This window comes from Melanotaenia boesemani, chromosome 9 (genome assembly GCF_017639745.1).
Source record: "Melanotaenia boesemani isolate fMelBoe1 chromosome 9, fMelBoe1.pri, whole genome shotgun sequence".
Classification (NCBI taxonomy): Eukaryota; Metazoa; Chordata; class Actinopteri; order Atheriniformes; family Melanotaeniidae; genus Melanotaenia; species Melanotaenia boesemani.
The window spans coordinates 10,768,032-10,780,294 of record NC_055690.1 but is presented as its reverse complement, the minus strand read 5'-3'; the positions used below and the strand labels follow the sequence as shown (position 1 = coordinate 10,780,294).

The following is a 12,263-nucleotide window of genomic DNA, read 5'->3' as shown; positions in this document are numbered from 1 at the left end:
ATCAACTCACTGGCTGTTTTGAATGTGTACTGTGGCTGATTCATCAAAGAAAAGCAAGAGGACATTGTAGAGGAAGCAATAATAAAAAGATAAAGGGACAGAGCAAGAAATAAGACAAGAGTCAATGTATGACTAATTTTTACTGCCTGGAGAGAGCTCAGAGTAGAGATAGGATGCAAGATGGATGCTGAATTAGCCATCGTAAAGGGCCGCCACAGTGTGAAAATCTTGCAGTTGCTGCTTTAATTTAAGTTGACTGAAGTTAGATTTAGTTGCAGGTGTGATATGTGTTGCCAGAGGATATTATTAGTTCAGTTACTGTTGTTTCACTAACTATTGTAGCTTATAGAAATGTTGCTGTAGTTTCAGAGGCTGGTTTAGTCACACTTATGTTAAATTTAGTTGTTGCTCTGTATGTGTAGGTATAAAGCTACGGTGGTTCCAGTGCTTCATTGGTAGCTGAATTTGTTGTGTTTAGTTGCATTGCAGTGCATCAGAAGTTAAAGTTGGTGTAGCTGATGCATTTTCAGAGGTTGGTTTAGTTGAAGTTTTGTGTTTAGTTGAAGGTGTTGCTGCAGTTTCACCCACTGCTTAGTAGCAGTTGATAGTTTGTTTGCAGATTTTTAAAATATATATATGTATTTTTACTTTTATTGAACCAAAAACTGCATTGAGATTAGAAATCTCAAAGCTATGTAAAACACACGTGATACACAAATGATCAATGAGAGAAGTAATGATATTCTTTTTTCACTGCATTCTTTATGATGATTATTAATATAATAGCTTTTAGTATAAGAGTTTTTGGAGACAAGTCCATGATAATGGTGCATTGGTGGAAAAAATACTGTTTTACCAAAGTCTGTCAAAGTTCAAGAGCAACGACTAGGAGGTGTGCAGATAGTAACCATAGAGCTGATAGTTGGAAGGGTGCTGAAGTATTCTAAGAATTTACCCAGCAGAGTTTCATAGATGAACATCTAACAGTGTTGTTGTGTCTGGATGGTAAATGTTGTCCAGCCAACCAAATCACAGAGCGTGCAGTGGTGAAAGAGTAATGCATTTAGAGAAGGATGATACACTGAACTGAGGCTCCTTAAAGTGGAGGAGGCTGCATGCTTCTACAGTACATATGCATAATCAGTCACAGACGATGGTGATTGCTGTTGCTGTGCAGCAGTAGTAGTATTCAGAGCTATTACTTCAGTGGCGCTGGTTGTCGTAGCTACAGATGTTGCTGTGGTTGCTCAGCTGTTTAGTTGTAGTTGTTGTGTTTGGTAGTGGCTTTTGCTGTAATATCAACAGCAGGTTTGGTTGCAGGTGTTGCAGCACACCAGAAGTAGTTTTTTATGTCTTTGCTGAAGTTTCTGGTTAAACTGCTTTTTTGTTACATTTTTGTGCTGCTGTTATAATTTCAGGATGGCTTTGTTTTAATTGTGTCATACTCTGTTTTTTTGCTTTGTTCTCTTGTTAAGATGTTGTTAAGGCTGTATGGCTTTGTTATCATCACTGTTTATGTTCATGCCTGAAATAAAAGTCCCTCTGTAAAGTTTCTCCATATTTTCTTTCCTGCTTTTGTTTGATGCACTTCTCTGAAATGTCTGTTTCCGCTTTAAAAGAGGAAATTAATTTATGTAACTCTTAGCTTTGAAATGAGGTTTTTTGATGTCTAACCAGCAGTAGAACTTACTGTTGAAAGATTGTATCATAAATAATTTTTTGGGACAAAATCTGGTAACAAACATGTTTAAATGAAATGTCACATTTTGTAAGGTTACATCAAATTTTTATATGGCGGTATGTTGATTTTTTTTTTTTTTTTTGCGTCTCTGCTTTCACATCATTGCCTCATGTGCAAAATCAGCGGCTACATTCCATTCATTCATAAGTTCTTACAGTCCACGGTGTGATTACAACTCCTGCCTGCTGTGACCAATCACAGAGCTGCAGTGCTACACGTCGTCACATGACCACATCAGAGATGAAACATGTTCATGCCATGCTGCCCCGGCTGCAGTGACGCTAATCTACCAGGACAGCCTGAGTGTGACCTACTTCTGTAGGTGGCTCCTGCAGGCAGGACAGCCAGCCTCGGCACCCGCCCGGAGCCTCCGCCTGGCAGATGTGATGGATGATACTGCAGCTCAGGCCTCTTTGCTTTGTGATGCCTGTCCTCTGGGTCAGTGGCTCTCAGGAGGGCTGGACCACAACATGAATCAGCTACTGAAGATTAATTCTCCTGGTTGGTTCTGTTTCTTGTTCACAGGAGGTTGAAACATGGGAAACTATATGAAAACATTTTTACTAATAATTATTTAATAATGTAATAATTCAACTTCCAGAACTAATAAAAGCATAATTATGTTGTATGTGTATTTGTCATCATTGGTCCTGATAAGTTTGTACTCTCTTCCAGTGAGATTTCTGGGAAACAAAAAGTTCCACACAGGTATGTAAACGGGGACAAGTTATTATTTTGCTGCTTTCAAAAACAAACAAACAAACAAACAAACAAACAAACAAACAAACAAACCAAAAAGGTCAGAATAAAAAACAAAACAGCATTCAAGAATGAAATTAGGGTGATGAGGTCTGTTCTGTCATACACTAATTTCTAAAATTACGTCACATTATCTCGTTTACTGATAGCATTTGTGCAGTGCTTTTTTAAGATAATTTATGTGTATGCAAGTTTCTGTTTTCTTAATCTGAGATAATTATTTTATTTTAATATCAGAAATGCACTGCACTCCTATAAAGGTAATTACAGATATGATGACCAGATAAATTACAGTTTCAGATATCAAAATGTGTTTTAGGATATGTAAAATGACATAAATATCTAAAATTGTTTTACATTTTTGGAATTAAAACCTCAGTACTCAAAACTGGAAACAATGACACAATCTCTCCCATTAAGAACAACAACTTATTTTTCTAATATTTTAAATGGTCATTTTTGGTAAAACTGAATGTCATTAATGATTTTTCAAATGTTAATTTTTAATTAATTAAACTGAGAATTAAGGATACCTGTAAGCGCATCTTGTGTAGCTATTAAAGGAGACATATTTAACCCTTTTCTAGATAGTTGACACAATTCCCTGAGGCTCTAATTTAATGAAAATGCTACAGAGAGTTCATCAACTCCTTTTTATCCTTAAACCTCTCTTTACACTGACCTGTTTTTGGGTGAAGATTGACCCACTCTGTTCTGTCCACCCCTCTCTTCTTCAGAACCCTTCTCTTCTCTTTAAAAAAAAAAAAACAGGAAATGGTTGAAGAGCTTTCACTACCACATCCAGCAAATCCAGTTTAGACTACCCCACACTGTACTTTTATTTTCATTTTCTGCAGTTCAGCTAAACACAACTCTTACAAATCTTACTCATACTATAAACATACATTTATCTGAAATAATAAGTGCAGCAACTGTGATGGTAATTTAAATTTAGATTCCACTGAACTTCAGGGGCAAATATTGTAAAGGAATTTAGCATATTTTAATTATTAACTAATGAATCCTGCAATCATCATACTATAATATGATTAAAACTGCATAGACCTCCACCCTTATGTGTAATACGGCATAGTGTTACATTGAAATAGGCAAGGTGGTTAAGGAAGATAATTTATAATGTAACAAGAAACAGGAATATGACTTTACCAACAAAATAACGTGTTTTTTTTTAAATCAGTTTTGAATTTATAAGTTTTTTTGATTGTGGCCTTAAATCCTAAACATATGTTCTTGCAGATAATTAGTCTATTTTTAATAGCTTTCCAAATAAATTAACTTATATGTATATTTGTTCTAATTTTTAAAGTAGTTCTTTATTTATTAATTTTAGGTTTTTAATGCTTCATTGTTTCAACAGCTCACGTTCAAATACGACATGCATATTCATGAACTGTGTGGACCTATAGAATCTACTGGAGTATTTGTCAAGTTTACCGACGTTACCGGAAAAAAAGTGACGAGGCCTTAAACATAAAATGTCACAGCTTTGCAATTGAGATGGGGGCGTTCAAATGTAAAAGTGGAAAATAAAATATCTCACGGACATTTTTAAGGTCATATATATGCTAACTGTAAATGTTTGAATAAGCACATAAAGTTTCATTATGATAATGGATTCAGGCTGGCTGTGAGGATTTTTTTAAACATTTCAGTTACATAGAAAATTAAAATAAAAAGTATTGTTGAAAAAATATATATATAAACAAATAATAGAAACGTATATGTCTTAGTTTTTTTTTTTTTTTTTTTTGTACATGTGTTAGTGGAAATTATCGTTGAACCGAACACACGCAGACTAAAATGTGATTGAAAGGCATTACCGGAAGTGGTCCTCGTGGGTGCTCCCTGCTTGTCGGACTCGGTGCAGCCCGTAGGAGCGGCCGGTTCCTCCTCCCAGCAGCCACACCGTTCACAGGGAAAGCTTTTCTTCTCACAGCAGCAGTGGGGTTTTCTGACTTCACACACCGGATACTCATCACATTAAAAAAAAAACTCTCACGGCTGGAAGCGGCGAGAGAAAAAACAGAGGAAGAAGGACACTTTCCTGGGTCGTGTATCCCTGCCCACCCCACCTTTCTGATTTGGGCCGCGTTCGCTTTTCCCGTTTTTATTTTTTATTTTGGATAGTCTCCTCCTGACAGTTTGTCTGTGGCGCACTCCGGTTTCTTTTGCTGACATGGTAGATTATCACGCTGCCAATAACCAGTCGTCCGCGGGCGGAGTGCAGACCTACATGGAGCAGGAGAATGACTGGGACCGGGACCTGCTGCTGGACCCGGCCTGGGAGAAACAGCAGAGGAAGGTAAGGCAGCCTGAGTCGGGCCCAGCTGGGCCGAGCGGTGCCGGTCTGAAAGGAGACGGCGGCGGGCTGAAAGAAAATGGCAGGGGAGGGATGGGATGAAACGTGGAGGTCAGAGACCGAACACGGGCCTCTGTTTTGCTCACTAAACCCTATACGAACTCCTGAAACTCCCTTTTATCTGAACCATTTCTCTTCCTCGCCCGGTTTTTATCTTGGCTCGTAACCGAGTGCATGAGAAAGTCTTTAATTGTGTGTCTGACATTAGTGCAGCTTTCGCCCTTTACAGGTGACATTTTTTCTTCTCTGATCGGAAACGGGGCCCCTCATTGTTTTAGAAATCCAAACTGAGATTGTGCAGACATTTTTGGTTGTGATAACATATCAAACAGCGCTTTTAAAAATTGTGCAGGGCGTTTTCAAGGAGGCTTGTGTGACTGTTTAGAGGCCGATAAGACTGAACGAGGCGAGTTTCTACTGCTGCTGAGGATCTGACCGCAGCCAGGGTGTTAAGAGCTCTTATGTGAAAAATTTAACTATAAAGCTGCCACGATTCAGCTTGTCCACGTTGAATCGTGTATGATAACGGGTTAGTGGTGTTTTCTTTGTGAAATTAGTCTGGGAAACATCTTTACTGAACCCCAGGGCCTGCTGGTGGAATTCCTTTCATGGTTAGCAACTCTCTGAAGCCTTAGAGTATTTGAAGCATCGCAGCTATTTTAAAACGAGTAATAAATCCTAAACAGTTATGGAGTTGACTGTAGTATGTATGCATGTTGTCTGATTGTAAATACTGACTAGATTTATCTGACAGGTCAGGTGAAGAGAGGGGTTATTTAACCCTAAACCACATCCTGTCAGGGGTTATGCCATATTAAGGACACTATTGCCCTCTGTGCTCTGACAGAGCCCCCGTTTTACAAGTTTATGCAGCCAATCTGGTTTCGCTGATCTGGACTGAACACCCACTGTTGATACTGCAGATTTTACCCAAATAACATTAAACTGTGCTCACATCCCACCATGCCCAACCTTTGTTTTAATGGATTCTTTGTTTTAACTTCTCTACCTTTCTCCCTGATGTGTTTCTTAACCCCCTAAACCTCTCACATAATTTCTTTAATTCTCTAATCTTTTTTTTTATTATAAGGGAGTTGATGTGTCACCTAATGAGGGATCATTTGAAGAAGTGTGGTTTAACTGTGTGTAATGACTGAGTAGCCAGATGACTGGTATTCTCTTTAGGTGCATGACTGCATGCCGAGCATTGTCTCGTGCATTTCTAGTTGTCACCACAAATTCCTGCAGGTAATCATCAAACCTGGCGGGTAGGTCCTCTGCTGTTACCTGGTTGGTCAACTGTGTGAACACTCTGTCCAGAGATCACACAGGGCAAAGGTTCCTCAAAAGAAAAAGTCAAACCTACCAATGATTAACAGAGAGAGGCCTGTTGTACTAACCTGTGCTGAGGTCCCTCCCAGTAATGGTTAGACATGTCATCTTACTAAACCTGAGCTGAGGGGAACTAAAAGTCAAAGTAATGCAGCTGTATTCACATTAACTGTGTGAATTGTTACAAAAAAGTGAGGAGTTGTCTATTGCAGGAATATTTGTGAGATAAGTGAATGCCAGAAGTGTGTGAAAGTGTTTAACACACCCTTTTTCAGCCATGCTGCCTCTGGCATATCAACCGGGTTGAGTAACAGTAGAAATGGGAAGTATTTTTTTTTTTATTTTTTATTAGTTTTGCTCAAAATAGTAAATTGTCTCATGTAACTTGAACCCTGGTGGCAGAAATATTTGCAGCATCTCTGTATGAGCCTCACTGAACAGTAAGAGTTGAGCCTGCTCCTTTTTTAGCAGAAGCAACGTTTGTCCTTGCTCAAACGTTTCAGGTTTCATCAACTGAGCAACATTTCTCTACACCCCAGAGCTGCTGAACCGAGCCCAGCCGAGTCCAGTTAATTGCAGTTTATTACAGGCGAAGCTCCTCGTCTGCCAAACATGTCATTAAGTCTTTTTTTCACTGCTCTGGGATCTGCCACACGTCGAAACATGTCAAAGTACGCAGTGACGCCACCAGAGGTTTTATTGTAACTCTCAGCATTGCATCTTCTTGGTGACAGTTGGGCTGTGCATATTTCTCATGTCATGTGGCGGGAAGAAAGCACAGCGAGGTGGGTGGATGAGCTAACAAGGAAAAGCTGTAAAGTACACAAGCCCGAGGGCCCGGTGTAGACGGCGTCACTCGAGACTGACTGTACAAATGATTAAAACATGTTACTACTGATACCAAGTGAGCTACCAAAAACGAGCCTTTAAAAACGGAACATGACAGAATTTGGCTCCTGAATGAAATTTTAGAGTAATTTATTTGTTTTGTTTTAACTGCAGTTTAACTGTGGAGGATTTCCTCTCTGTGGTCGTGTCTGTTTTTCCTATACTAACAGCTGTTTGTGTCAGTATGTTTGCGCTGCAGTGATTGTCAAATGGACACTGATGTCACACTTAACTGTAACTGATAAGATTTTTCTTTTTTACCTCATGAGGTGGAGAAATTGTTAAAGCTTATTGAGTTGTGCTAAATTGTTTTTAAAAACCTCATCCTTTAACATGCTGCATGGATGAAGTAAGCAGCACAAGTTTGTTTGCATTCCCCAGACTTCCCCTGACTTATACTCTGTTGCTGGTAAGGTGGGCAGCTGGACACAATGTTGGTTTGTTCTTTTGTCGCCCACTTTCACATGCTTTCTGTGTGTCCGCCTGGCTGGCAGAGGAAAGTTCAGACAGCCTGGGTTGGCTCAGGACGAGCTGTGAGCGACACTTTGTCAGGACCCAACAATGCATTGCAGCGCTCTTCACTACGCTGGCTGAGATCTGACTGCATTACAAACTGCCAGGCCTGCTATTTTTCCTCCTGCCATTTCAAAGAATGACAGGAGCTAAAAATGTTTGAGGAGGGTTGTTTAAACAGCTTGCTTTCTAAAAGACAAAAGACATTGTGTCTGTGTGTGTTATTGGTCAAGATGTTTTAGTGGGAGCAACTGGAGCTGGGTGTCTCAGAGAGAAGACAGACCTTTTATCTGTTTTAACCCTCAGGCATCAGTTTAATTAACTACCCTCTTAAGTCATTAGGGTAAAAATGTAATGGATAAAATGGAGCAGATTTCATTGTTTTGAGCAGAACTGAAGTTGATCAAAAGGTTTCTCTAAAAATAATGATTTAAAAGGGTAGTCAGTTTTAAATTGGATGCTACAGAAAAGCTAAAATTGCATCAAAGTCAGTATTTTGGGTAATCTTTGACGTGTCCATGACAAGTTTGAAAACAATCCCCCAATAATCCAACATTTGTGTTATCTAAAACATTGTTCTAATTTTTTCCCCATAAACAACTGTGAAATGAAGTCATCAAGCTTGTATTTAAAGGGATAAAATCCAAATGGACGAAAATATCCATAGCAATACATGAGGGTTAATTAGGGAAGTGAATTGTTGAGCAGATATCAGTGAGTTGTGTCCACTGATTGCAAAGCTTTATCTGTAATCCTGTTAATTCTGTTTTCTCTGCCTCACGTGAACAGTGGGTCTGCTTAATCCTTATCACACACTGATGCATGCATTACATTGCATCCTCTGAATATACACCAGGCTTAATCTGCTCCACCAGGATCATCTAACTCCATATAGCAGTAGTAGCAACTGCAGGCTCAGACACCTGAAATTGACCTCTGTGCTTATTTTGCCGTTTTAAACGTGTTTTAGTGGAATTGCATGAATAAATATGAGATGTGCTGCCTGGAAAATCTGACATTTTAATTGGACAGATTATTGTTTGTGTTTGACATTTAAAGCCACTTCTCTAATGTTTAATGGTCAAAAATGATCTTTGCAAGTATTCGTGTGTCTTATTTCCTCACTGCCAGCTGATTCCAGGTCAGCTGTGGGAAAGCCCTCTCCCTCAGCTGACTAGGATCCAGAATCAGCCTAAACAACGAACCAGTCAGTCAAGCAGACAGCCGGCGAGAGGACAGAGCAGAGAGGAATGTAACCCCACTCCCTCTCCCCTTTTGTCTCTCCCTGTTCTGCCACTGAGAGCACGCAGGGGGAAACATTCCTTTGGTGGCCTGTTATAGCCTGCTGGGCCAGTGGGAGTGGGCTTTGGTCTAAATGGGGGGCGGGGTGGCCTGTTTTTTTGCACGACAGGGGGAAAAGGTTTTAGTGTGAGGAAGGGGGTGTTTTGTAGGATTGCAGATGCAGTTGTTGTGGAGAGGGATGACCCCACTGGGGGGGTTCCATCCGGTTCAATGTTGAGGAAGTCGTGGCGCCAAACGCTGCTCCAGATATTTGTCTGCAGAGACTTTCTCGTGCACCACCGTGCTGTGATTGATTGCACATTGGAAGCATTTGGTTTGTTTCTGGTTGACAGTGCCGCCCTGAGTTTTTGAACAAATGCAGCAAACTTGAGAAACACCCCAGTCAGTCGGTGGAGGGGTTGCGCTGAGGTGGTGGACCTTAATGTGTTTGTCCTTTTAAAAGAGATTTCTTTACAGTCTTTCTCTTTGTGTGTAAGGAAGCCATTGTGTTTTGGGGCGAAGAAGAGGACTGGGGTTTGACTGAATACCTTCACAGCCACCGATTCAGTTTATATCTGATATAACCTCAGTAATCGTTCTAACCGTGGCGGTTCACAAGCTTACATCCTGGCTGTTGTGCATAGTTATGGGGATTAGTAAATAGCATTTCCCACTGATGAATTGAAATTGGCAACAATAGAGACTGAGAATTTCCTTTTGGTCGGCTGCCAAAATGCCTGTTGATGGTTTTAACTTGAGGCTCAGACCCCCCCACCCCCTTCTTCGAATTTAGCCTTGAGAGGAATTTTGACCTTTCTTAGCAAATACAACTTAAGTTTCCGGCTCAATTTGACCCTTTTTAGATTGTGTATAATTTTACTGATTTATTTAAAGTAATTCATTGTAAGCGGTGAAAGTACAGAGGTTAGAATCATTCACAGGATGTTATATTAGCTATTAGCTCATCAGGTTTGAGGAAGTTTGATATTTTGTAAGTTCATCTCATTGCTCTAATTTCATCCTTTTCATTGCTTTGTCCAAACTCCCACTTGTGACCTGGAAATGGTTCACAGCTAAATGTGCAGCTGGAGGAGAGAGGATGTTAGGGTGTGCTCTTCTGTAGTTTTTAGTAACCCCAATGTTTGAAAGGGGATTTTTATTCCACAGTTTTGATACTCACCAGACAGAACTGATCAAATTCTTAAAATTTAACTATACAGTGGCTGATGTTTAGTTAATTTCAAGGCAATGCTCTGAAGGAGCAACATCTAGTTTGGTTGAATACCTCTTACCTCAGTTTCCTTTCCTGAAGTTTGTTCCCAACTTCTCTGCTTCCATCCCTGGAGAGAGGGACTAAGACACAATTGTAGGAGTGAAGTTGGTGAATCAGGTGTGTGCAGATTGGGCATGCCATTGTGAGGGTGAGGTGAAGCTTATTGCTGCTCCTGCCATGCTGCAGATATCAACTCAGGAGGCTGAAAAAGCAACATTTGTCAATTTCAGCAGAGGAATTGTGACTGTGTTGTGCTGTTTGTGTTCATGCAGACCCAGTTTATAAGAAGGTCGAGGGCGGTGTTGCCTAAAAGCAGCACATTAAAAAATGGGATGTGTTTAAGTGTGGAGCACAAATATGAAGGGTTGGGGTCTTGGGGATGGGAGTGTAAAGGTTTTTAAACGGAACAGCTAACCTCTGGTTCCTCATGTCCTCACTTCCACTATTTTTGTCTGTATGTGACTTTGTTCGTCATCTGCAGTCCATTGAACATGCAGGAAAATAAACTTAGGACATTGTTTGTCGTGTGTTAGTGGAATAAGCAGTACAGTAGTTTGCTTTTAGCTTCCTCAAACACTTCAACATAGAGGAATTACAGTAAACTCACACCCCCTCTGCTCATACTTCTGTAAATTGTTCTGCGTTGTAGTGCTAAAAGATCATATATATATATAAATATATATATATATATATATATATATATATATATATATATATATATATATATATATATATCTCAGCAGTCTGCATCTTATTCTTAAATCTAGTCTGAATTTCTAAAATTACATACAAGCTTCACCTCAGAGGAAGAGCTGAAAGATAATTCATGCCTTTGTGTCGCTATGAAATCTCAAGATGAGAGTATAGATGTCGGCGTGGTGCATCTTTTAACCCGGCCCTCTGCCCGGCCCCGCATCTCTCGCCTGTCTCCATGGCTGCAGAGTGCAGATAGTGTTCATATGTGGATCTGTGAGGCTGCAGCCTCTCTATTCTGAACAGCAGCGCTCTGCAGGGCTCTTTATTTTTGGAAACAGCACTTCAGAGCTCCGTTGTCAACCGGCACCTGAGATCGAGCAGGAGACTTGAAATCCAATGAAAATTTGATCAGATAAAATAAGAAGCTGAAACCCTTTCTCTCTAGTGTCGTGTCAGGCTGTCCTCTGCTAGAAAGGAGGCCAGTGCACATGTCTGTGTGTTACATTGGGAGCTATAGATAGATGCTTGTGTTGCCTACACCATTAACACTTTTTTCAGTGTTCTGTAGAAAAACAGTTTTAAGGTGCTGCTTTGATGTGAGAGGATGTATTCATGCATTGTTGGCATTTCTGCAAAAAAAAAATGCAGAACTAGAATTTAAAAACTTCATTTTTTTTCATCATCATTTAATTCATTGAGAAACTCACTTTAAGGCAGTGTTTAATCTTTCTTTCATGCTGTATTTGGTGTGTTTAAGGCTCCTTCTACTTGATGTTAATGGTCATCGTCGTTGATTTTTACTGAATTCGTATATAACATTGGGAAAAAGCATTATCAGCTTGTGGAAAAAAATATTTCTACATTTATTCTGAAACTTTCCATAATTTCAACACAGATCTTTGAGTACAGTGTTCTCCATCTAGATGTAAAACTTGTAGAAACTCCCTCAGTGTTGTTTATGTTCAATGAAACAGTGATAAAACACGCCAAAAATGACAAAAACACTCAAATCATAAGATAGTTGAATCAGCTCAACTTATCAGTCTTATTTTCATGAATCTATGCCAACAATGGCATGATGATGATGATGATAATAAAAAATGGTCACTAGCACAAAATGCAAATGTCTTTTCAGGATTTCAGGAGAGGTCTGTTACTCTGACAACAAGGCCCATTTTGATGTATTTGCTCTGCTTGTTGCAAACAGCCTGCATTGTTTTGAAGAGAAGGCTCATGGTTGTAAATGTACAATACATGACCAGCAGATCATACAAAGATTACATCCAGCTCTCGACCACATCATGTCCACAGTGTACACGAAGTTGCTGAGTGCTGGATACACACTCATGAACAAGCAGGTTAGGACCAGAAGAGCCAAAAATGCAGCCTTTTCATAATCT

At 39.8% G+C, this 12,263-nt stretch overlaps 1 protein-coding gene and 1 long non-coding RNA gene across 8 annotated transcripts in view; one reads left to right on the top strand and one right to left on the bottom strand.

Annotated features, from left to right (window-relative positions):
- Nucleotides 1-2,363: 2,363 nt before the first annotated feature.
- Nucleotides 2,364-4,409, bottom strand: LOC121645572. The gene is made up of 3 exons (XR_006011449.1): nucleotides 4,342-4,409; nucleotides 3,183-3,251; nucleotides 2,364-2,424 (listed from the first exon to the last, which is right to left on the bottom strand). It is a non-coding gene; the product is annotated as an uncharacterized LOC121645572 (long non-coding RNA).
- Nucleotides 4,410-4,476: 67 nt separating this feature from the next.
- actn4 (actinin, alpha 4) overlaps nucleotides 4,477-12,263 on the top strand; it is a 51,763-nt gene continuing 43,976 nt past the window's right edge. For 2 of the 7 annotated variants that reach the window (XM_041994067.1, XM_041994064.1), the window contains exon 1: nucleotides 4,479-4,823. In XM_041994067.1, coding sequence (XP_041850001.1) covers nucleotides 4,698-4,823 — 126 coding nt within the window. In that variant the 5' untranslated portion in view covers nucleotides 4,479-4,697. Of the gene's footprint in view, nucleotides 4,824-12,263 lie in introns of all 7 variants that reach the window. The other 5 variants (XM_041994066.1, XM_041994065.1, XM_041994068.1 and 2 more) reach the window with 5 other exon arrangements.